The following is a 26,126-nucleotide window of genomic DNA, read 5'->3' as shown; positions in this document are numbered from 1 at the left end:
GCAGGGTTGTCTATGATAATGTGATCTTTGTGAGATTGCTTTTGAACAGGGTTCAGAAATTGCAGGTAGTGCAAAATGCAGCTGAGAGATTGCTGACCAGCACAGCTGCATGAGACTATAGAACTCTGTGCTTGACAGATCTGCACAGGCTGCTTGTAGTGAACCTAATTCAAGGTGCTTCTGTTAAAGCCCCAAATCTGGAGGAGCATCTGCCCCTGTGAGTTGGTGGAGAGCTTCTTTTGGCTGTGCCGTCACCTAGTGAAATCTGAATGATCTGAACTCTGGATATTAATATCATCATTTTGTTATTCATTAAATTTATATACCGCCCTTCACCCAAATATTTCGGGGTGGTTCACAAATTAAAAATGCAGGATAAAAGCTCAAAATAAATAGGGCTTTTGGTATACTCTTCCCTAACCCTTTGATTAAGATAAATTTTAGTTGTATTATAACCATGAAATTATGTTATAAAATCTTGTTGCAAACGTACTCTGTATGCTTTGTCATATTCAAGCCATTATTGTTTCCACAACAGCTGCATTATTCCCACCAGAATGTTGTGCGTTGTAACACAAGCAAAAATTTCTACCCACCACCTTTCAGAACAAATTCCTGTGCAAAGCAATTTCCAATGTCCATCAGGAAACAGAAGAGCATACTTGTTATGTCTTACAGTGCTGGAGTCTTATTGCAAGTCCTGTTCACATTATTGTCATTAGGAACAACACAAAGGTGAATTAAGTTGATTCTTCTGAACTCAACTGGTGATCACTTGTCTTTTCCTATCTGTTTTATAATGAATGGAGGGATGCAAACTGAGATCAAAGCTGCACACAACAACAAAATTAAGACAGCCTCCCGCTGATGCAGCAAGACAGATCTGCTTATGAATGCAACCTTCTGCATGCATTTGCTGATACGGGTGTTCATGTGGATTCTCATTGGAACACTAATGAACTGGAGAAATGCATTTTTAAAAAACCAAATAGACTTATAAAAGTGTTAAGAAGAATGAACAATGATCAATCAGATAGAAGTAGCCAAAGAGTGCAAATAATACATCACATAAAGCACTTCCACCTTCTTAGTGTCCATGGGCATTTTTAAGAAATCCTAGAGTTCCTTTTCATTCAAGTATCCAAGCTTGTGGTGGTCTATGAACACAGGAACCATCCTTCAGATGGAAGATAAAGGGATGCCATGTTTTATCAGTCACCAGGTGTGGCAATATTTCACAATATCCCATTAATGGATCTCTTTTTAAAGAGCTGGCATATGAGTCCTTCCAGCCTGCCTTCTAAGTGAGTGGTGACTCCTCCCTCCAAAGATTATCTGGTCTTTACAAAGAATATATTTATGCTCCTTGGAAAATAACATTAACATTTATTTATTCATTTATTCATTTATTATTATGTCAAAAATTTCTATACTGCACTTCCATTAAACAATACCACAGCCATTCACAATATATCAGAATCAAAACACTGTAGCCAATAATGCATCATAACCAAGTTAGAAATCAATTGCTAGCAAACACCTGGGTGGACAGGTGATTTTTAAGCAGGCACTGACAATACATTACAGTTGAACTTGCCTTATTCTGGAAGCGAGGAAATAGGTTCAAACACAGAATCAGATATATTTCATGATCTCTCTCGTGTTGCCCCCAAATCTTATCACATGTTCACATTCCCTCCACATGTGCCATTAACCCCATGAGCCTTATACCCCTTCAAGCACAGGGGAGACATTTCCTCTTTATTACCAGTAGGGATGTGCAACTTGGGCACCAGACATTAATGCACAACTAGTTGCTTATCTCTTCAGCAGAATCATGGCCCATGATGACAGGGGACTCTGTTGACCTGTAACAGGTGAAATTGTTTCTAGGATTTTATATGCTGATGCAAGTGAAGAATTTGGCCAGGCAATCTCCTTTAGACACTGAGCAGAACCGGGCACTGAGTTAGATGTGCAGAAGTGGCCTTGATTTCAACAGAATGCAAGTGCATATAATATAATTGTACACTACGTTGCGATTGCTATAAAGAGTTGACAGTAAAAGGAACCAATGATATGGCTGAGGGAAACAAGATTTCGTGTGTATGTGGTGGGGTCAAAATTTGTGAAAACACGATCCTATCGCCCTGCTCTCCCACAACTTCCAGCGTCTATACCTGCAGTGGACAAATCATACTGAGTCAGATCATTGTTATTTGAGAAAATTTGAATTTTTCAAGGCTTTCATATCTAGTCCTTGGTGGCATTTGCACACTATCTAGCCACATGCAAAGGGCATCGTTTATCTAGATATCATTTGTTTTCTTTGACACTTTCCAAAAGAATATTGAACACTCCAACATAAAGCTTCAGAGAACACTATCACTCTGGGATCAATTATAGAAGTTGGAAAGCAACTGTAGTGTAAAGAGAACGTAACTTTTTTTTATTAAAAAAAATGCTTCTATCTGGAAGGGGTTTTTTTTATAAAAAAAAAAACACTCCTCCTGATAGAGGCCTTGAAAATAAAAGTAGTTTTTATGTGTCACCTGGTATCTAGCAATCAGATATAAATGCAGAAAGCAACCACACCTTTTCCCTGAAGTAATCTTTATCTTCCTGCCTCCTTTCCTCCCTTGTTGTTATATCACTTTGGCTTTTGACCTGCAACCACTTGTATTATTACCTCAAGAAAATTGAATTCTGTATATGACACAATAGGGGAAGTATGTACCTTTGACAACATATGGGATAAAGGAAAATATTACCTGTAACTGCTGTAGCCTTTCCCCTCCTCCAAAGCTGATTCCTATAAGTCTAAAATTAGGTCAATAACATTTTGTGTTGGATGTCGGTTTCCAACGTTTGATTGGAAAATCTTTATCCTTTGATTTTTCTGCGGCTTCTCAGAAGTACTTGCTTTTGAACTGTGTATTTTACAACGTGTTGCCCTTGAACGGCAGTTGTTAAGCAATCTGCACACCTCTACAGTACTTCCTGTTGAAATATATTGATTTCCTCTTTGGCTGTGCTAAGCTAATATGAGAAAAAAGTGGATGTCTCTTCTGAGAAATAGCTTTAAAAAGGTTATTTATGTATGCTACTACTGCGGCCCGTGTTTTGTTAGCCCCCAAATGGAAAACGAGCGAGGTCCCAACTAAAGAACTTAAGTTGATAGAATATGCTCAACTTGCAGACTTAACACATAGAATAAGAGAACAAGAATAACATAGGTTTAAAGAAGATTGGAAAACGTTTATGGAATATATGGGAAATAATTGTGTACAGCTGAAAACGCTGGCAACATTAAGATCAATTCAACAGTGTAAACAAGTTTTGATGGATGCAGTAATGGAATACTGAATGGTATAGTTTTTGTAAAATATTCAGGGATTTATGATATGTAAAATGAACCATGGAAAGAGAAGAAGGGAAGTCATTGACACCTAAAGGATGTGAAATGAGTATTTTAAATTGTAAAACAGAAAACTTAATAAAAATTATGTATAGATATAGATATGATAAGCAAATCTAAACGGTGAGGAAGGTAACCGAACCTCCCAAGGGAGGGACAACCAGAGCAGGCACCACCACAGTGAAAGCCCTGCCTTGTGGTGCCAGACAGGCCTTGGTTGGCAGACCTGGGGGAGGCGTGCTATATTTATTGGGTATTCCACATTTTTATCAGCTGTGCTATTTATTGACAAATTCTTTATTGCAGAGAAAAAAAATAAATCCAATGACAATACTATATCAAGGCAATAGTTGTTGTTTTTTTAAATTTTTTGAAAAAGGTTTCTTCTCTTTTCTAGCTTCCATGAAGAATGGGCTGGAGGCATCACAGAGACCGGCTGTTTTGGAGAAAACAATTTACACAGCAAGCCAGCCAAACCCAGCAGTGCACTTGGTCGACAGCTGGGACCGGGGCATAACGTTGCCATACATACCATAAGTACGATACATGTTGTCGAGGTCTATGGGCATGAAAAGGACCCGCAGGGGACAATGGATACTCATTTACCTGGATAGGCAGTTTCATAAACGCAACGAAGGATTTGCTGGACCAAAGCCAAATGTGAATAGAGATACCTGCTGAATGTGCCTTAAAACACTGTATAGAAATGAATCACTGCATTGTTCCCATGTATCAGTTACAATAAACGTCAGAATATCGACAGATTTAACAGATCTGACAAATGTTATTTGAAAATGCATTGGTTTTTTTGTTTTTAGATTAAACAGTACACCTCAGAATTTAACAGCAAGCCATTTCTGCAATTTGCTTTCCCAAAAAGAAGGTGATCCTATCACGAAAACAACGAAACCCGTATATCCGGTATATGTTTCTGTATCTCTGTTCTTAACGGTTTGTACTTTTGCTGCCTGTGAAGGTTTTTGACAGCAACAAGGACAAATGCACATGACCACGAATTTATTTTATCCTGTTTTTATAAGCATATCAGATAATACATGAAATGTATTTTTTCACAATAAATATGGGGGGATTACAATAAAGATTTTTAAGTAAGAAAAAATGTGAAATTTAGATGTGATTTCATTGTTCAGATTCCGAGGAAACCTCCTTTCTAACTTTTAGAGACTCTTTCAGGTGGTTCGGAATCTATCGGAGCCACCTTCGTCATCGGGGCCTGGTAGGGACCCCAAGATCTCCTGCAATGCGTTTGCAAAGTTTTTTGCAGATAAAATCGCTCAGATTCGGAAAGAGATAGACTCCACCGTGGGAGCAGGGCCAGGGCGGGAGAGTGCCAGAGTCCTGTCTAGTCCAGTTGCGTGGGATCAATTTCAGTCTGTTACCTCCGAGGATGTGGACAGGCTGCTTGGACGAGTGAAACCAACCACCTGTCTCCTTGATCCTTGCCCATCCTGGCTTATAAAAGCTAGCCGGGAGGGGCTGGGCGATGGGCTGCGCGGGGTGGTGAATGCTTCCCTCTGTGAGGGAGCCTTCCCAGCCCCGCTGAAAGAGGCGGTCATTAAACCGCTTCTTAAAAAAACATCTTTAGACCCGGCCAATATGGCCAACTATCGCCCAGTCTCAAATCTACCATTCTTGGGCAAGGTGATTGAGAGGGTGGTTGCTGAACAACTCCAGGCACGCCTGGAAGAAGCGGACCATTTGGATCCCTTCCAATCGGGATTCAGGCCTCACCATGGGACTGAAACCGCCTTGGTCGCGCTGGTCGATGATCTCCGGCGGGCTAGGGACAAAGGTGAGAGCTGTTTCCTAGTTCTGCTGGATCTCTCAGCGGCCTTTGACACCATTGACCATAACATCCTTCTAGACCGGCTAGAGGGGTTGGGAGCTGGAGGCACTGTTATACAGTGGTTCCGCTCCTTCCTCCTGGGCCGTGTTCAGAAAGTGGTGGTGGGGGATGAGTGTTCAGACCCCTGGGCTCTCACTTGTGGGGTGCCTCAGGGTTCTGTCCTCTCCCCCATGCTTTTTAATATCTATATGAAGCCGCTGGGAGAGATCATCAGGGGGTTTGGGCTGGGTGTTCATCAGTATGCGGATGATACCCAGCTCTACCTCTCTTTCAAATCAGAACCAGTGAAGGCCGTGAAGGTCCTGTGTGAGTGCCTGGAGGCGGTTGGAGGATGGATGGCGGCTAACAGATTGAGGTTGAATCCTGACAAGACAGAAGTACTGTTCTTGGGGGACAGGAGGAGGGCAGGTGTGGAGGATTCCCTGGTCCTGAATGGGGTAACTGTGCCCCTGAAGGACCAGGTGCGCAGCCTGGGAGTCATTTTGGACTCACAGCTGTCCATGGAAGCGCAGGTTAATTCTGTATCCAGGGCAGCTGTCTACCAGCTCCACCTGGTACGCAGGCTGAGACCCTACCTGCCCGCGGACTGTCTCACCAAAGTGGTGCATGCTCTGGTTATCTCCCGCTTGGACTACTGCAATGCGCTCTATGTGGGGCTGCCTTTGAAGGTGACCCGGAAACTGCAATTAATCCAAAATGCGGCAGCTAGACTGGTGACTGGGAGTGGCCGCCGAGACCACATAACACCGGTCCTGAGAGATCTGCATTGGCTCCCAGTCCGAGCACAATTCAAAGTGTTGGTGCTGACCTTTAAAGCCCTAAACGGCCTCGGTCCTGTATACCTGAAGGAGCGTCTCCACCCCCATCATTCAGCCCGGACACTGAGATCCAGCGCCGAGGGCCTTCTGTCTGTTCCCTCACTGCGAGAAGCAAAACTACAGGGAACCAGGCAGAGGGCCTTCTCGGTAGTGGCGCCCGCCCTGTGGAACGCCCTCCCATCACAGGTCAGGGAAATAAACAACTACCTGACATTCAGAAAAAACCTGAAGGCAGCCCTTTTTAGGGAAGTTTTTAATGTTTGATATTGTTGTATTTGGTTTCTGTTGGAAGCCGCCCAGAGTGGCTGGGGAAATCCAGCCAGATGGGCGGGGTACAAATAATAAATATTATTATTATTATTATTATTTTATTTTTACTTTCTCAAACCTGTACTTCAGCGAACCCACATTAAAGGTATCCATTTACTTAAAAGATTTCTATCCTGCCTTTCCCACATATGGCTGACCAAGGCAGTTGGGGACACGGGTGGTGCTGTGGTCTAAACCACTGAGCCTCTTGGGCTTGCCGTTCAGAAGGTCGGCAGTTCGAATCCCTGCAATGGGGTGAGCTCCCATTGCTCTGTCCCAGCTCCTGCCAACCTAGCAGTTCGAAAGCATGCCAGTGCAAGTAGATAAATAAGTACTGCTGTGGTGGGAAGGTAAACGGTGTTTCCATGTGCGCTCTGGTTTCCATCACAGTGTTCCGTTGCGCCAGAAGCGGTGTAGTCATGCTGACCACATGACCCAAGAAAGCTGTCTGTTGACAAACGCCGGGTTCCTCGGCCTGAAAGTGAGATGAGCGCCACTCCCCATAATCGCCTTTGACTGAACCTAACCGTCCAGGGGTCCTTTACCTTACCTTTACCTTTACCAAGGCAGCTGGCATACAATTAAAATAAAATAAACAGTTTGAAGACAAAAATCAAACTAAAACATCAGACAAAAAGCTGCAATCACTTTGGATAGAATGAAAGCTTATTCATAAACTCAAACCCTTGAAAGCCTTTGGTGAACAAAAGCTTTCACCAGATGCTCACAATAATTCAGGCATTATGTTATCTGTGTTCAAGTGGACTTATTTAGGGGGCTCAGGGATGCAAATACCAGTACAGAGAAAAGTAGGTATTTATTCACACACTGCATAATTAAATTTTGGAGACATTGCTGGCCACCATCTTGGATGGCTATAAAAGAGGATTAGACAAATTTGTGAAGGAAGATATTATCAGTGGCTCCTAACCCCGATGGATATGTTCTCCCTTCACTGCTGGAGGCACTGTGCTCCTGAACACCAGTTGCTGGAAACCGCAGAAGGGGAGAGTGCTGCTGTGTTCAGGCTCTGCTTGTAGGCTTCTCTTGGGCATCTGGACAGCCCTGATGGGAACAGAAAACTAATTGCTGGAAACCACGGGAGGGGAAGTGTTTGTGATGGGTTTTTGCTCATCAAATGGCTCTTCCACAGGAACTTGAAGACAGAGTGATGAACAGAGAGGGGAAAGCTACAGGGATGCTTATAACATATTATACTTCTAGATGGGAAATTCAAAATGGAAATGACTTGTTGGCTGTGAACCCATACAGAAAAGGTAAGGTATGGTCCACATGAAGCCCCTTTCGTTTGTGGTAGAGGTATTGCTGTGCTGCTGTTTTGCACAAATGAATCTCCCTCATGGGGCACCAGCCTTGCTTATAATGCATGCAAAGGACACTAAAAAGGAGGTGGGCCTTAAGCCACGTGGGGATCAGGTGGTGCTCGAAAGGACACCTTAAAAAAACCTATGTGCACTGACAGTTAACGCAAGTTAATGGAGAGTGTGATCTCTATTTTAACTTGTGTGGGGAAGAAAATCGCACCCCAGCTGTTTTTGAGATACAGCATTTTCTCCCTTCTGCCCACACTCAATGACACTTGGGGTAACAGCGTTCTGACTGGAGAGTGAGGTTCTCCCTCCCCACCAACTGTTTACGGAAAACCCGTACTACGAGCGCAATCGCATTCCTCCCATAATCACAAGTGTACCTTCACCCCCAGATAAAACGGAAGGTTCAGGGGAAAGAGCTTTCAAATTAAGCACGGGTATCTACATGGCATTGAGAAGTAGCATTAAGCAAATCTGAGGACTGTCCAGTTGTTGAGAGTAAAATGGAACACAAACCTCATACCTACAAATTCACTCCCACCTTCCAACCTCAAAGTTAAAGGCTGAAGATGGGAAGTTGTTGGAGGGGAGGCAGAGGGGGACTTTGGTAATGTGTTGCCCTGAGTGAGGACAAATTTGGTGTGCCCCCCCAACTTTGAGTAGGTACTACTACTACTAATAATAATTTTGTGCCTCCTCAGCTTCACATCCTACGCAGGGGAACTGCCCTCACTGCTGGCTGTGCTGGGGTGAGAGAGTGGTGTAGAACCGGCTCCGCAGGATCAAATCTATGCACACCAGTTATAGAGTAACAGGCCACCCATCCATGGGATTCCAGGGGTCTTGGCCCCCAACCAGTGTCTGTGCTCCTTTGGAGAACTGAAGATGAAGAGGAGGCTATAGTAGCTTTTAAAAATATGATTTATTTATATATTTACACCTGAATTTAGATGGAGGGAGTCCAGATCTTACCGCATGGTCATCTCAAGAGGGGCTTGTTCCCCACAGCAGGTGGAGTCCAAGGCATCTCTCTCTCTCTCTCTACTTGCCTTCAGCCAGTCTGCCAAAATGGTTCTGGGCTTTTCTCGGCTATCCCAAGTTTTCTGCCAAAGGCCCCAAACTCTTCCTATGACATCATGCCCAGTTACCCTGGCAACCTTCCAAATCCCGTCTCTGTTTACACTTCAGGGCAGGGGGGAAGGGCAGTTCTCTTGAATTGCCAATGGCCCTCAGTAGCCTGTATAGATAGATAGATAGATAGATAGATAGATAGATAGATAGATAGACAGATAGATAGATAATACTTTATTCGGCTATAAGCCCACAAGGTAAAACAAGTCAATAAATAAAAACAGCATTTTACATTCTAAAATATCAACTAAAATTTTCACCACATAATCTCCTTCGCATTACATACAAGCTCTAGATGTACCGTATTATGGCCTTAAAATTAAAGATGGAACATAGAGTTTACTAGATTTTTAATAATCATGAAGCATTCCACGAAGTCTTTTATATGAAAGAACTGAAATCAGGAAAGAACAGAAATCTGGCAACCTGTAATGTTCTATAAGAGTCAATGTCCTGGAGTAGATAAGCTAGATGCAATTAAGTTGGTTAGGAACAATTTCCAGAATGATTGAACTCAGAATCCTTGATCGGGGAACAATGTATAAAGGGCAATTTAACAAGATATGGTAAAGGGATTCTATTGATTTGTTATCACATGCACATAAAACAGAGGTTTTACCATTATAAAATCTATTGCTCAGAACATTTGAGGGGAACACATTAAATCTGGCTCTAACAAATGTCAGTAGCATGTATTGTTTCTTAATGGCCCTAGCTTGGACAGGTCATTTTGCATAGGCTCACTAGCCCAGGAATTCCTCTGCGGCTTGTATTTCTCCCATCACATCCCAAATAGTCAACATCTTACCATTTATTAATTTCTTGGGTTTAGGTGGATCCCATCTTCTCAAAAACCTATAATAATAACAACAGTAGTAATAGTGACCAGCTGGTTCACAGGGAAAGCCATAGCAGTAGAACAATGCAAGTTGCCATAAAAGTTATCATAAAAGTAGGATGAAAAAGCCCAGAATGAAGGTGGCAGGAGTGGCGATATTGCTACAGGTTTGGGGCATGTGTCATGTGCCTTGTGAGCAGGCAAGAAATGGCTGGAGCAAGAGATAAGGACTAATGTGCAGCAATAGGTGTGTATACAGAAGTGACAATATTAGAACACTGTAATTTATTTAAACAATCTGGTACTATTAACTGCAGAGTTACAGCTATATAAATAAACTGCACTCAGATCATTTGGCGATGCCTGCGAATATGCTTTGTTTGTGATAACTATCCCCCCTGGAACTTGCTTTATTGCTCATGTAAAAATTATTTATCATCAGAAATGAAGTGCATGAGAAAGATGAGAGCAGTGGAGAGTATTAAGACAACACATAAAGAGAACCCGTTCATTAAATTAACCTCTTCCAGTGTTTGCCATCTAATGAACTTCGGCAGGCAGCTCCTGTGGGCTCACTTTTGCAGTGGCAGCACAAAAGAGCATTCAGCCCTGGACAAGTCATCCTTCCAGCGAAGTCCCCATCTCTGAACTCCCACTACATGATCTGCACAAGGTGTTGCTGGCTTTCTGTTGGTCCTAGCAGAGCGAGCCAAGCCTCTTCCAATAGGAGCCCAAATAAGTCCATAAAGGCACTGAAAGAATGAGGACTTCAAGAATGAGGACTTCCACTGGCCCACCTTCAACACCACTAGTGCTCTCTGGCCAGATTCTTGGGGGGAGGGGGAGGGTTGCAGCGGGTTGGACCCTTGGGATACCTCCCAACTCTACAAGCTTTGATTCGGTAGGGCAAAGGCCTCCAGGGTGCAATTAGGCTACCCAGGTATCTTTTACCCATTATCTGAAGTGCTATCTAAGGTGGTTCTGGTTTGTATGCATTTATGGGTTAATCAGACACTGTGGTTTTACCAGACCTACAAAGGGGTACTATCACATCAGGGGTCTGATGCTAGACCTAATTAGGCTGTGGGCCAGAGCCTTCCCACCTCAGGAATAAGTAATGCATTTAGTCAATCATATGAATTTCATGGTTAATCTATTCATTGAACTTGCATATGGGTAAACATTATTTCTGAAGCAAGAAGTGTACTTTTTCAAGCTTAGATGCTTAGACCTTCCCAGTGTCTCAGGGATCAAGTGCATCTGGCTGTTAACCAGAAGGTTGGTGGTTTGAGCCTGTGGGCAGGATTCATGTACCTTCATGGCTGACATATTCTGAGAAGAGATGTTTCCTCCTGCATAAGAGAAAAAAGCAGCAAGCTCAATAATATGGTACTTGCCACCTTCATTTTTTTAAAGTATTAAATATATAGGTGTTTTTTTAAAATAAAAAAACTGCTGCACACTTATTAATTTGGGGCACATTTTAAGTTGATTAATAGTTTTAAAAGTGATTAATCTGTTATATTAAACAATGTAGTCCTGCTATTTAGATGCCTGGAACTATGCCATGGAAAATTTGTAGAAAGGTTTCACAGATCTTAGCAAGTCGTTTTTTTAAAAAAAACATTTCTGCCAGGAATACAAAACTTCTGTGGGAAGTATGCAATGTTTTGTTACAGCGTGTGCCAGTACACCTGTTGGCACATCCCATTTTAAGCACTTAAGGCAGCTTTTGCAGAGGCAAGTGTTGGAACATGCTGGAGAAGTTCAATAGAAGCGATTGTGTGCATACATATTTAATAGCTTTACTCAAGTGTTTTTAAAACTGCAAAAGCCTCATTGCTTGATATTACAGGACAAATGTGATCAGGTCACAGTGACCCTTTTCTTCCTTTGTGAACCGTTTACAGAGCGGGCATCCATTTATTTTCCAAGGACGGAATGGAGACCTCTGCTGGCCAAAGCCTTAAGGCGGCTCTCAGATTTTACTTTCGCTTTTCGCCCTCCCGAAGTCGTCACTGAACTTCCGTTCCTGACAGCAACTTCAGTAAGGGGACAGATTTTCAACTTGCCCTATTTCATGGATTTCTTTCAGCCATAGCAGGAAAAGCTGCCATACCCATGGACAATGCTCTTCAGAAAATGTAAGTCATAGTGAATTATTTATCCTAAAGCTTGTGTGCATAAAGAGGTGGGATTTTTAAAAAGACAAGACGAAAAGCCTTGCTTTGAAAACAAGAGAAGCTGTAAATGACTTTGGGGGGGGGGGGAAGGGAGTGCCTGCCTGCAAGTCTGATTCACCCAGACTTGGTCCTTTTTGTGTGAATGTCTTTTGCATTCTTATTGCTGGGATATGTCATTCTTCCTGTTCATTATCTTTAACAAAGAATCTGTCTGTACAGCGATGATAGGAAAATAGTAGTCATATGGTCTGCTAACCCTTTTCAACCGAAAATAATATTTTGGGACTTGTTCTTCAGTATAAAGCTTTCTGCTTTTGTTTTCAACACCTGGCAACATAATATTTTAGTATATATTTAGCACATCACAACGACATGCAATGAAACATTACGCTTGAAGGGAAAAGTTTCCACACTGATAATTTTATTTGCGGATCAAAAATAGACGCACATTCTTCCAGAATTGCTACTGTGACCAATATTATCATGGGATGGCTGTGGGCTTGCTTTCAAAATGATTTAGATTAGTGTTTTCCTTCCAGCTTGGAAGTACAATGTTAACTGCCCCCTCCCCAAAAAGCACATTCCCCAGACTTTTCTGTAAAATGGAGGATTTATTGGGGGGGGGCACACAGTTCCTTAGCTATGGCAAACTTTAAGGGTCCTCTTATATCTGCCATACCAAGGCTCCTTCAGATGGTGCTCTTGGTTCCTATTCTACATTAGCCACCTTGTCGATTCACCAGGACATGGGTTGACATGATTAGTTTGCAGCAACTCCTTGGTTGCTAGTATAATGATTGTCAACATTGGCTACTAAATGGAGTCCCTTGCGTCTTTGTAATTTCTTGCTTCTAGACCTTTTGACAATTCATCTGGGTTGCAGAACTAGCAGTAGCATTACACTGTACAGTACTGCTTCCACCCCCCAGCCACAGCATTTTCACCAGTAGACAACAAAAACTCAAAAACAAAAACAGGCGAATCACGCTCTCCCCAAAATACTTTCCCACTGCTTCTCCTCATCCCTGCTGGTGCATCAGAGACAACGAGAGCCATAAGGCAACGCCCTACCATGTTGATCTAAGAATGTATGTGAAATGCAGGCACAACAGAAGGTTATTTGTTTTCAAGGTTGTTGCCTGGGTTAATACATCCAATGCAGCTCTGATTGCCATTTCAATTTGTGAACTCCACCCAACTCATTCTGTTTGAAAAAATAAGCCTGGCATTGTTCTCATGGTCAGTTACGCCAAAATGAGGAGAGCTTCCGATTAGTTCAGGGTCTGATCCTTACCTATATTTCCTTTCATTTTCTGAGTATTAAAAATGATTCACGATTGAAATAAGGGCAGCGTTCTTCAACCTGGTGCCCTCCAGATGCTTTTACTGTGGCTGATGGGAGGTTGGTGGTTCAAATCATCTGGATGGCTGGGGAAACCTGGTTGTTTCCTTAGGGCAAGCATGATGCTGTAAGCAACCATGTTTATCCAGGGGTTAGTTATATACTGGTACTTAGCACAAAATGGAGTGATTATTTTAATGTGCAACAATTCAAGCATCACGCTGGGAATGAATATGAAAACATTGCCGGTGCAAGGTAATTGTCAGTGTTGTGTTTGGGCATGGCAACCCAATATTCAAATCACAACTCTAAGCCAGCTTAGGAAAATTCAGAGTTCTCTGCCAAGAACAATTGAGGTGTAAAAGAAGAGAAGCACATCTCTAAACATTTGGGGACATGGGCATAGCCAAGGGGAGCAGGGGGAGCAGCTGCCCTCCCCATCATGTAAAACAATAGAAATACTTAACTAACTGACCAATCCCGTTGGTTCTGCCCCCCCCCCCCAAGTCCAGCCGCCCCTAACAAAAATCCTGGCTATGCCCATGCTTGGGTACATACACCTGGCAGACATAAGCTGGAAAGTTGTTTGGCTTGGCAAAGAAACACAACTAGTCTGACTACCTGCTCAGTACAGTTTTTAGCATATCAAGAGTTGTATCCAAAGTAGCACAAGTTTGTCCCATCCGTTCGAATATTTCTGCCTGCACTATGGGACTTTCCCCCTCTCCTCCCCCCATGTGCCTCCTAAATCAGTTCTAGGGGTTTTCGCCAACCTTCCGGAGCAGATTTGGGAAGGACAGAGAGTGTACACAGAGGGAGATGATGAGTCTAGCTGTGCAAGCAGAAATCCTTGCAGTGATGGGGTATGTTAGTTTGATATTGCCCTAACATTTTATTAATGCCATTATCTCAATTATATGTCCAAAAATTTGTTGTGCCCCAATGAAGATGCCTTAGAGTGCAAAGCATGTATTTTTGTTGTTGTTCTTGCTCAGTCGTTGTCGTGTCCGACTCTTCGTGACCCCATGGACCAGAGCACGCCAGGCACCCCTATCCTCCACTGCCTCCCGCAGTTTGGCCAATCTCATACCAGTCGCTTCGAGAACACTGTCCAACCATCTCATCCTCTGTCGTCCCCTTCTCCTTGTGCCCTCCATCTTTCCCAACATCAGGGTCTTTTCCAGGGAGTCTTCTCATGAGGTGGCCAAAGTACTGGAGCCTCAGCTTCAGGATCTGCCCTTCCAGTGAGCACTCAGGGCTGATTTCTTTAAGGATAGATAAGTTTGATCTTTTTGCAGTCCATGGGACTCTCAAGAGTCTCCTCCAGCACCATAATTCAAAAGCATCAATTCTTCGGCGATCAGTTTTCTTTATGGTCCAGCTCTCACTTCCATACATTACTACTGGGAAAACCATAGCTTTAACTATACGGACCTTTGTCGGCAAGGTGATGTCTCTGCTTTTTAAGATGCTGTCTAGGTTTGTCCATTGCTTTCCTCCCAAGAAGCAGGCGTCTTTTAATTTCATGACTGCTGTCACCATCTGCAGTGATCATGGAGCCCAAGAAAGTAAAATCTCTCACTGCCTCCATTAGCTCTAGTTATATGAGGATTTGTGAATACAAATGGCCTGGGTGACACGTACCGGTATGTGGTTTGGCCCCCAAATTGGCTGCTTGGCCTTCAATAGCTTCTGCTGCACATCCTAATGGTTTAGGGTTCTCAGAAACTTCCAACCTCTGATGATTTCTCAACTGAAAGGACTTACACCAGGGTGGTTCATTTGGTTAGTTTATTCAGAGGACTCATTTTGAAGAATGAAGATGAGCAAATGTTAACCATTCCTTACCAAGTTATGCATCCCTCATTATCATAAATCGCTTTCCAACCCTTAGACAAATATGTTGCACTCCCTAGCAGACTTATAGAGCATTTGCTCAGAGGGAAGTCCCACTGAATTCCATTGGGCTTACTCCCAGGTGAGAAGATATAGATGCCTAGTTTCTTATGAAACAGTTGATTTTAATATCCTGAGGTCCGAGCTGCAGGTTGTCAATCATGTCAGCAACACGTCAATTTTATGTAGTTAAAATAATATTTAGTTTCATATTTAATGTTGATCTAATTATGACAGTGCTAATCAGATGCCCAGGATGGGAAATTAGGGTGTTGGATCAGTGTGATTTCTGCTTTTCTATCTTAGATCTGTATTTAGCCACTGTTGCCTATGGGGTGTAACACACTGCCCCAATGATACATGTATGTATATTTTTGTGGACAGTGGAGCCTATACTGTTTAGCAATAACCAAATAATGCATACACAACACTTTTGCATATACACCAGTGTTTTTCAACCACTGTTCCGCGGCACACTAGTGTGCCGCGAGATGTTGCCTGGTGTGCCGTGGGAAAAATTGAAAAATTACTTTATATATAGTCAATATAGGCACAGAGTTAAATTTTTTAACATTTTTTAACATTTTCTAATGGTGGTGTGCCTTGTGATTTTTTTCATGAAACAAGTGTGCCTTTGCCCAAAAAAGGTTGAAAAACACTGATATACACCATAATCCATACGGATTTATTTATTTTACAAACTTATATTTGTAAGTTTCTATTTTTATTGTGGGTATCTAAAGAGACATGTGGTGCAGATGGAATTACACCCTGCTTACTTGTAATCAAGGTTACTTTTTTATACTACAAAATATATCAAAATGCATTTTATCTCCTACCTGCACACAAATGGATGAGCTCATTTCTAATAATAATAATAATAATAATATAAACTGCATATGCAAATTAGAAAAAAAATGTATAATTTTTTAAATTAGAGAACTTATGTGAAAAAATAAATTATGTTGTTTGAAATTGTACAATTAATTCTTTCCAAAAGTGGCAATTAATTTTCTGTGTCTAAATTTATGTCCACCATTCAAACTACAGTACAAGAAAATTAAATGTGCCATCAACTCTTATTTATAGTCATGAATTATATTTCAATTCACAGGACAAGAAATGGAAATGGAAATGCTGATAGAATTTTGTCCTTCGGTTCAATATTGTTCCTATCTAAGCATTTCAAATTGGTTACAAATTTAACCTTTTAGAGCTGTGATAATTATACCATTAGAAAGAAATAATTACAGCTACAAAAAATGTTTTACAGGGCAATTCTATGCATATCACTTAGGAAGTAAACACACATAGGCAGTGCTTTTTTCTGGGGGGGGGGACGCAGGGGTACGCATACCCCTAAACATTTTGTGAATCTAAGTTTGGCCTCATTGAGGAGCAGTATTTCAGGAGGAGTAGGATAATGAGAGTACCCCTAAACATTTTTTAAGAAAAAAAGTACTGCACATAGGAGACTTAGAAGCCCATGAATGACAATGAATCAAATACTCCATCCATTGCACTATGGTGGCTCACTTTGTGACAGCCTGTGTGTGTGGATGTCTATGTGGAGATTATAATCCCTGCCTCATATATGCCATTGGGAAATGCAGTCACATGACTTCCAGTTTTCTTCTATGAAAAGTGCACTTAGAGCAACTTCGGACATAGCCCACACACGAGGTCCCCCTATGTAAGAAAGCTCACTGCTAGCAGATTGTGCAAGTTCTTTGAGGTTGAACCCCACACGCTGGCCATTTATAACCTCTGCTTTCAATGAGACCTACAGCGTTTGCATTCCTATTTAGTTTGAGTAATCCAGATGACATTACCCTCAAACACCAGTCTTGATGCTTTCCCCCTGTAAATTCAGGTTTACCCAGTTATGGGGATAATCTGATAACCTGGGGAGAATTGGGCTCTAAACCACTTCACTTGGGAGTCAAAGATGATTTGTTTCAGTGTTTTTTTGGGTGGGTGCAACACCTCTGGAGCTCCCACCCTTTGTGCTTGGCATGTGAGCATAGGTTTTGTGTAGTGGCTGTTGGGACTGGTATGGCATGTGCAGTTCTGCCCCCCAATTCATTGTAACAGCATTCCAAGTTTTCTGCTCAGGTCCAGATATCTAGAAGTGTAGATGGATACTGCTTCTGGAAGCAGGCACTTGATTTATCCAGACTGGGAGACCACAACATGTTATCAGATTCTTCCCTAATGTGTTTATGTTTTTATTTTTAAGCAAGCATTTATTTGCTATTCTCGTGAAAGAACAGGGGCACTTCCAAACAATTTTTTTTTTACCCTGATTTGTTTGCAGGGAGATTTAATGTGCATTCACTAGAGATTTGCTTGTGGGGAAGTGAGATGTGCCAAAAGCAAGCAAGCACACACTATCCCATACTTTCCAGCGCATTTCTCCCTCATTTTGCTTACTTCAAAAAGTTTGTTCTTTCAAGTTCGATGCACAAGAGCTCCAAATGAACTTTGATCACACAATTTAGATTTGCCAGTACAATCCCACCTGAAAGTAGGGACAGCCTAGAAGCACCCTCAGGCTCAGGCCTAACTTCAGCATCCACCCCCAAGCAAAAACTCAATACAGTAAGCCTGCAATTTACATGAACAGGGGTTACGTTCTGGGGATTGTGCCTAAAGCAGGTGGGATTGCTGAAGTATTTTTTCCCTGGACGCCTCCCCCCCTTTTTTTGCCAAGTGAATAAAGCTGAATGTGCACAATGTGCCTACATTGGGGACTTACCACACACATTTCTTGGTAGTTTATCTAAAACAGGGTAGTAGACAGCTTTTTCGGTAGCTCATGCAGGGGCAGACTTTGGTCATCTTTCATATTATGGTGCCTGTGCGAGACCAAAATCTGGCATCCCCAAATGGGATCTTCTCACCTGAAGGAGCATCTCCACCCCCATCGTGCCGGGGTGCTGATGTCCAGCTCCAAGGGCCTCCTGGCGGTTCCCTCACTGCAAGAAGTGGTTACAGGGAACCAGGCAGAGGGCCTTCTCGGTAGTGGTGCCCGCCCTGTGGAATGCCTTCCCATCAGATGTCAAGTAAATAAACAACTATCTTTTAGAAGACATCTGAAGGCAGCCCTGTTTACGGAAGTTTTTAATGTTTGATCTTACGTCTTGTTTTTAATATTCTGTTGGGAACTGCCCAGCATGACTGGGGAAACTCAGCCAAATGGGCAGGGTATAAATAAATTATTATTATTATTATTATTATCATCATCATCATCATCATCATCTCAATTTTACCCCCCCCCCCTTCAGCTTGGTGCCCTGTGTGCCAGAATCCAAAGCAGGCTCATCTTTTTACGTTTACCACACCGTTTGCTCTTTTGCTCTGCACCATGATGAACTCCCAAGGAAAATCTGGCGCTTAGGAGAAATGAAGCCCCAGGCCCCAACAAGAGCACTTGGGATCGCAGCAGCGTATGCAACTCCCTGCTCCTCGCTGCGCACGGGAATGGAGGGGCAGCTCTTTTTCCCCTTGCCCAGACAAGTGAGAAGGGAAAGCGCGCGACAATTCCGTCGAGGAGCTGCGAGGGAGAAGCCGCTTTCTTGCCCTCCTTGTCAGCCGGGCGGCGGCTCCTCCTGCGGCGGTCCTTCTGGCAACTTTGCCTGAGCGCCGCGTGGCCGAGGACGGCCTGCAAGCGGAGCGGCGCGTCCGGAAGGCCTCTTGCCTGCCCGAGAGGAAGGAGCAAGACGCGCCCGCCAGAGCTCGCAGGGGCGGGACTGGCAGTGGCGGCGGCGGCGGCAGCTCGAGGAAGATTTCCAACCTAGCCGGGCCGGCCTTCCTTCCCGCTGGACGCCATTATGCCAGGTTCGTACGCCCCTCGGAGGAGGGAGAGGACGGCGGGCCGCCGCCAAGTCCCGGCTGCAGGGGGCGCACAGAGCAGGGCGGCAAGGACACCTCGGAGGGCGGGTGTGTGTGCGCGTACAAAGGAAGCCCCAGGGGCTGCTAGAGGAGACTTTCGCCCTCCTTTTGCATGCACCGGAGCAGAGGTCTCTTCTTACCATTGGGCATCCCGATCTTGTCTGCGGGTGCCTGCTCGCGTTTTATTTCCGAGCAAGCTTGCGCGAGGTTGCAGACGCGCAGTGCCTCCGCCCGTTGTGCATGTTCGCTCGGGGAGTTTCTCTCCGAGCGTGCGTTTAAGCAGCCCGATCTTAGGCATGTTTACTCAGAAGTAAACTCTACGGAGGTCAGCACACGACTGCCTTGCAAGGCGACGAAAGAATGTGCCCTGCACAACTTCGCACCCTCCCTTTGAAAGACAGCCTTCAGTATGTTGGGAGATGCTTCTCCCCTGGAAGGAAGTTGTTTAAACCTGCGTTTCTGTTTGTTGCCTGCAATCCTACACCCTGTTACCACCCACGTCGATCTTAATGGGACTGTACAGTTACGGTTGCTTTTAGACATAGGTTTGCTCGCGGCAGCTGTTTACAAGCATTGTGTTTTTTTAGAATTTATTGATTGTCACCCGCTTTAAAAACGCCGAGTTCTCTTGCTAACAGCATAACACAGTGGGCAAGGGAGGGCACTTTTTCAGAGCAGGAGTTTCAAAAGATGGAAGTAATATTTATGCCAAGTGAGTCAGCTCCTCCGCCTGAGTCATCAGCCCCGGTAACAGAGGCAGCCTCTGTGTAGTACACTGTGCAACCAAGTAAATACTACTTGGATAAACTTTAATAATAGAAGAACCTAAGAAGAGCCTGCTGGATCAGTGAATCTAGTGATCTAGGCCAACATCTTGTTCTCACACACAGTGGCCAACCAGGTTACTGTGGGAAACCAGCAAGTGGCATTCGAATACTGTACAAGAGCACTCTCCTGGGGCTTCTGGCAGTTGGTATCCAGAAGCATTGCTGCCTTGAACTGTGGAGGCAGAGTGTAGCCATCATGACTAGTTGCCATTAATAGTCTCCTCCTCCGTGAATTTGTCTAATTCTCTTTTAAATCCATCCAACATCTAGAGGGCCACTGGTTTTCCCCAACCCTGCTAGTGAGGTTGCATCTGTTGAGCACTAGGCTATGTTGCTTGGTCTCAAGATGCCCAATGAATAATTGCATTATATAATATAAATGGGGTGGCTGCATTTAAACCAGGAGTAGGCTCTGCACATAATGATGCTGCATATTCATTACTTTTTGCAATGCTGCTTACATAGCCATTGGCAATCATGCAACTAGAGTGGTGCCACTGGTTAAAGCGTCAGAATTGCCATTAATAACAACAATAATATTTGACTTGCTAGTCACTTGTTGCGCAGATGTACAAAAACACACACACACACAATAACAGCTACGGGAAGCTTTGGCGGAATTGATACTGTAAATAAACACAGCAAGATTATTTGGTTGTGTAAGTAAAAAGTTCGAGACAGTAACACATCATGTAACCTGTTATATACATATTAAACAGCAGCTTTTACTGTGAGCCAGGTTAGTATAATAGACTGTAGAAGCTACTTTTCCAAAAATAGCTGTGATATTCAAGTTGCTCATGCTAGAAGAATCTGAACATGCGGGTGCTTGAGATGGAAACATTTATTTTAGCTCTCATGTGAAGGTGAGACAAAAGTTAAGCAGACGTAAGATTGCAATGATCAGAGGCCGTGCTTTTTATGTGACTGATGCATTTGGCCTATACAGAAATGGTTTGCTGATTCTGCTACATTGTATAGACTTTATTTCTAAACGCTGACCTTCAGATACGCTATTTTCTTGAACTAATGCCTGCATGTTTCACATGGCTGGTTGCTTGACCTTTCACTTAGAAGGCATCACTTCAAATCCACCTTAGATCATTGGAGACTGAAACTTATCAGCATCTGCCAGCTGTCCCCTGATGCGAAGCAATTGTGGAGTATTTGCTGTATCTCTGAGGACAGATGTCTGCTATTTAGCTCCCTCCCAACCCCTGAGTTGGGAAGCCAAGGAGCCAATGAAAGTTGGGAAGCTAGTTTGCACCCCTATGAATTATCTCAGGTGTTTACCCCTGAACACTTACCCTTCAGGGTCTTCAACCTTTTTGGATTTGGGGGCATATTTGGGAAACTGTTGTGGACACCACAAAAAATGTTTCACAGAAGGAAAGCTGGTGATGCTCAGATCCCCCTGCCAACACACACACACACTACAACAGGGACCAAAAAAGCAGGCAACACCTCCCACCACTCCAACCAAACAAGATGCTTTAAAAATTGATACCAGCATCATGAATGGGAACCAGTTCCTAAGTCAAGCAAGATAGAGATAGCCATTCCCCACTGCTTGCCTCCAGTGTCTGGATCTCAGAGAGAACACCCAAAAAATATGCAGATAGGACATAAATGAGGCAAAAAAACAAAAACAAAAAAGAGCTCTCCAAATCTATATCTGGAAAACCTCCTGAATTTTAATGGCTGTGTAACATCTTACTTTCATATAATGATCTCCTCTTTATTTTTGGCCTCCAGCAGCAATAAAATCCTCAGTCTGTTTGCAGAATCTGCACCAAACTATGGATTTGTTTGATACTTTCCAAGAACAGAATGGAAGTGGGGAGAAAGCTTTAAACCATCTGCAGTTATCATAATGACCTGGTCATTCAGCAATCATTGTTAGTGCTATAATTGCCTGCTTTGTGGGAAGAGTAATCTTCTCTCATTTTATGATCTGCCTGAAGGCCAAAATGATGAGCATTTTGCTTTGTTAGCATTGCTTGTTGTTTGGTGTACTAAAATAGTTGCATTATTGTTTTCTCTATTGCTGAATTACTTTGACGATGTAAACTGTGGGAATGTGGTTTGTTTTGGGATAGGCTTTGGATTAAATGTTGAATGAGCTCTTTGCATGTGTTGTTTTTTTTTAAAAAAAATATGTGTGGCAATACTGCAGTTATTTAGTTTAATGTTGTTGTTGTTTAGTCATTTAGTCGTGTCCTACTCTTTGTGACCCCATGGACCAGAGCACTCCAGGCACTCCTGTCTTCAGTTTAATGTTAACACATGCCAAATATAATTATGCCGTGTTTACACATGCCAAACATAAATGTGTTCATGGTAATATACATGTATACCTCCAGTTTGCCATAATTGGCCGAGGAAAGTGCTAAGCATTAAGGGTGGAGAGTGCAAGCCTTGGAAACAGTGGACTCAGCTATACAACTGCAAATAAAATATTTTAAATGTGTTGTAAGGTGCAGTATACAAATGTGGCACTAGATGGCGACAGTGAGCTATGCCAAATTCAATGTATTTTTCAAAACGTTTTTTAAAAAGCCATTTTCACAGCTTTTTTTTTATGTGTGTAGATTCTACCAGAGTGTGTATCTTTAAGAGCTCCAGGGTGATGACAACAGGGGCAATGTTTGCATGTAGCACTAAGGCAAACCATGGTTTAGCATGAACCTACTGGTGCCAACTTTATTCTTCTCTGGTTCTTCTTAGCAACCATAGAAGCTAAGCCAAGGTTTCAATTGGTGTGTCCTCTGGTGCTCTGTCCTCTTTAACCAAGATCTGTAGCTACAGGTTGTGGTTAAGGAGTAATGAGTTTAACCATGATACTGCATTCAGGCAACACTCTAAGCCAGACCTTGGCTTTGCTGAGTTTAGGAGCAAAGTGGATGCAAGCTATTGCCCAGGAAAGTGCATGTTCATTCAGTCCTGGGAAGCCATAGTTACTGTAACTTGCGGTGTGACAGGTCATTGTATGGCACTAGTGACCTCGGCATTCCCTGGGCTCATTGCTGGCATTTTACTCCCTGGAGCCTACAGCAGACGGGAGAATAAGACAAGTGAACAAAGCATTGAACATTGACAAATGGTAAGGACAAAACTCAGGTCTGTAGCTAGCAATTCTGCAAACATTCCTCAAGCATGGAAGATACTGGACTGTATACGCCTCTCCATTGCAATGAAATGATGAGATTTCTTCCTGCCTTGGATTTCTTTCCTCATCATTTTGATAGGCTGTTTCCTTTTTCTCTGATAAATAAATAAATAAATAAATAAATAAATAAATAAATAAATAAATAAATACCAGTGCCTTAAAAAAAATTACTGGTATGTCAGTCAAGTTTCATTGGCATACCTCTAGTCTGCCTTGCATATCGGTTTCCACGGTGGAGTCCAAGATAAGGCCGAATTCATTTCAGCATCTAGTGATTTCAGAGTCTGTGATCTTCTATGGTTATAGCTACATGAGGGAATAAAGCCAGGGCTGGATTAAAAGATTACGGGCTGGATATTTTCAAAAACCCATTTTGTTAATGGTGATAGAGCAGTCGTCAAAGAAATAAAAATGAAATAGTTGATCTACAATGATTTTTAACAACAGCACATTTATATTTAGCTGTTGGCACGTACAATAAACAAAAACAGTACTGTACAATGGGAGTCCTATTTACGATTTGAGATTCTGCATTCTGTGCTCTCCTAAATAATAAGAGACTGATTAGAAATCTTCCAAGTGTTAGGCATATGCCATTGTTTGCAAATTGTCTTGTGATGTGTCCAGATAAAGTCAGTGACAAAACCTGATTCTAATGGCAGTAATTGACGCCCTCAGAGCTATTTCTGAAGGAACTTTGAAAGGTCCAGGAGCACACTTGATGGGACTGTGGTGCGTTTAGTCGAAACATCCAAATTCTGTACTTTGGAAAGTAGAGTTCCTTGGAAGTTTGCAATGGGAAGATCAGTAATGGTGGACAGACCAAGTGCTCACACAGCACATTTTCAGAATTATACGTGTCCACTGGCCTGAAAAGGCTAGTTACCCCTGCCATACATTTATCGTTATGCTCCAAGGTTAAGGTTAACACATTTCAATTGCATGTAAAGGATTTTGAGCAGACGGAACTCATAGAAAGGTAGTGTGTGTGGTGGGGAGGGGGACTCTCCTTTCACACAATGCAGCCTTGCATTTGCCGTCGATTGAAGAAAATAAAAAGGAGCCTTGCCTGAAATCCCAGAGAAGCTTACATTGCATAATTATGTGTGCTGCATAAAATACAAGATTTGTATGGGTCAGCACAAAGCTTCAGATAATAACAGTTGTTTGGAGGCATAATTTAAAGAGCTGCAGTTGTAGGCAGGATTCCAGTTTACTGAAATACATTAAAAAAGAGAGAGAGAGAGGTTTAACTGATGTAAACTCTCTTCGCTGCTAATATGATCTTGTATGTTGCTGCATATGTGACTTGTAGCGGAAGACATTGGAGAGAGCCAAGGGACGGAAGCCTCCCTGAGCTCGGCCTTGCTTTCCTGTTCATTCACAGCACTTAGGCTACATACACACCACATATTTAAAGCACATTCCTCCCTGCTCGCTCTCCAAAATAATAATAATATAAAAAAATCCCAAGAACGGCAGTGTAGCCAGCACCCTTAACAAACTGCAGTTTTTTCTTTGAAAAAGGAAATTAAATTAAATTAAAATGTGTTTTAACTGTGTGGTATGTATGTAGCCTTAGACACAAGTTCTACCTCGTTCAAATGGGACATTCTCACAGGTAAACCTTGGAACTAGAAAACTATGCCGCTAGCTCCAGACTCCCAAGAGTACCTTGGCCTCAGTTTCTTAAGCAGCGCAGCAAATGTCTTAGGGAACTTAGGGTGGTGGCATCAAAAGAAGTTTGTGATACGGCAGGAGTTTCATTTTTAAAATCTCACTGTGGATGCCCGATGCAGGGAAATTACATGAATTTGATGTCTAATTTTCTTGACGTATACTGTGAGGAGTTCATATGGAAGGACTATCGTGTCATGTCATGTGAAGCCTCTTTCAAAGACATTTCAATCATCATGTTAGGAAGTTTCCAACGGGGAGCATCAGGTATTCTTGATTTTCTGAAATGGCACTGTAGAATTTGACATACGGAAGGAAAAAAGGCTGTTCCCTGCCTCCAGAAGTGTACAGTCTAGGGGTGGGTCCACACATTGGGGGGGGGGGGAACGCTATAAATAAATCATAAATTGTTATAAGAAAAGAAAAAAACCCTGTGTAAAAACGCATAGAAATGTTTTGTGTTCTACAGCGTCTGTTTATAATGCATTCAAAACACTGTTTTTTGACTAATGTAGCTGAGTCCTAGGTTTCAAAGTGGTGAGGGCACAGTATAGGAAGGAGATGACTAATTTAAGAGCCACTGCTAATTTCACCCCTGGGGACAGAATATAGTTGTGGGAAATTTTGTCCTGTGTGAAACAACCCTAATCATTGATATGCTGTGTTGTCACCATCTCTGTGTTTGTCTTCAGTTTCTCCTTATCCACATCCATGTATTTTCAGTGCATCTTTCAAAACGTAGCTCTTGACCTGACTCCCACCCTCTTCTATCTTCCTTTCTCATCACATCCTGAAACAAAAGAAGATTATATAACATCTCAACTGGAAAAGGATTTTAGCAAGCAGTATAATGAAGCACATGGTTTTTTATTGAGGTGCATTGAGACAATGCGAAAAAAGATGCTTTGCTTGCCATTTGAACCATTAATTTTATGGGGTGAATGGTAACAGTCTGTTGGAAATCCAGCTGAAACTTATGGAATTGCAAATGTTGTGCAATGCCAGTAGGAAGCTTTTCTTTTTTCATTTTAATGGGAATGACTCAGGCTCTCAAAGAGCCATTGCTTATTACAATAATCGTGGGAGGTTTTTATGAATATTTTTTTTGGGGGGGAATATCACATTTTTTAAAAAGAGAGGACAGAATCTGAAGGCAATGAAAGGTTTAAAGCTGAACAGCAAAATCATCCTCTGTTAAGGCCATCCCGCTGTTTTTATAGCAGAATCTGGATTTTGAAGCACTGATTAGCAAACAAATCCCATGCTCGGCTATGCAGCAATAAAAATACAGCAATTGAAATTGTTCTGAGGTCAGGTTAGACTGCACAGTTTCCCTTTTAGTGGCTAGGATTTGAAGGCAGATATAAAAATTGAGCATTCCAACTTTTAAAAAATGCATTTTTTACTGAGGCCTATTCAGTTGTGA

The 26,126-nt window shown here is 42.6% G+C and overlaps 2 protein-coding genes across 4 annotated transcripts in view; both read left to right on the top strand.

Annotated features, from left to right (window-relative positions):
* The window catches only part of SUSD3 (sushi domain containing 3), a 58,163-nt gene extending 53,958 nt beyond the window's left edge, over nucleotides 1-4,205 (top strand). The window contains exon 5 of the mRNA XM_033140881.1: nucleotides 3,816-4,205. Coding sequence (XP_032996772.1) covers nucleotides 3,816-4,032 — 217 coding nt within the window. The 3' untranslated portion in view covers nucleotides 4,033-4,205. The remainder of the gene's footprint in view (nucleotides 1-3,815) is intronic.
* A 7,496-nt stretch (nucleotides 4,206-11,701) lies between these two features.
* The window catches only part of CARD19 (caspase recruitment domain family member 19), a 28,890-nt gene continuing 14,465 nt past the window's right edge, over nucleotides 11,702-26,126 (top strand). For 2 of the 3 annotated variants that reach the window (XM_033140877.1, XM_033140879.1), the window contains exon 1: nucleotides 11,702-11,856. In XM_033140877.1, coding sequence (XP_032996768.1) covers nucleotides 11,841-11,856 — 16 coding nt within the window. In that variant the 5' untranslated portion in view covers nucleotides 11,702-11,840. Of the gene's footprint in view, nucleotides 11,857-18,873; nucleotides 18,974-26,126 lie in introns of those variants that run through there. The other variant, XM_033140878.1, reaches the window with a different exon arrangement.

This window comes from Lacerta agilis, chromosome 2, assembly GCF_009819535.1.
Source record: "Lacerta agilis isolate rLacAgi1 chromosome 2, rLacAgi1.pri, whole genome shotgun sequence".
NCBI lineage: Eukaryota > Metazoa > Chordata > Lepidosauria > Squamata > Lacertidae > Lacerta > Lacerta agilis.
Note: the sequence above shows the minus strand (reverse complement) of the source record. Positions and strands in the feature narration are given on the sequence as shown.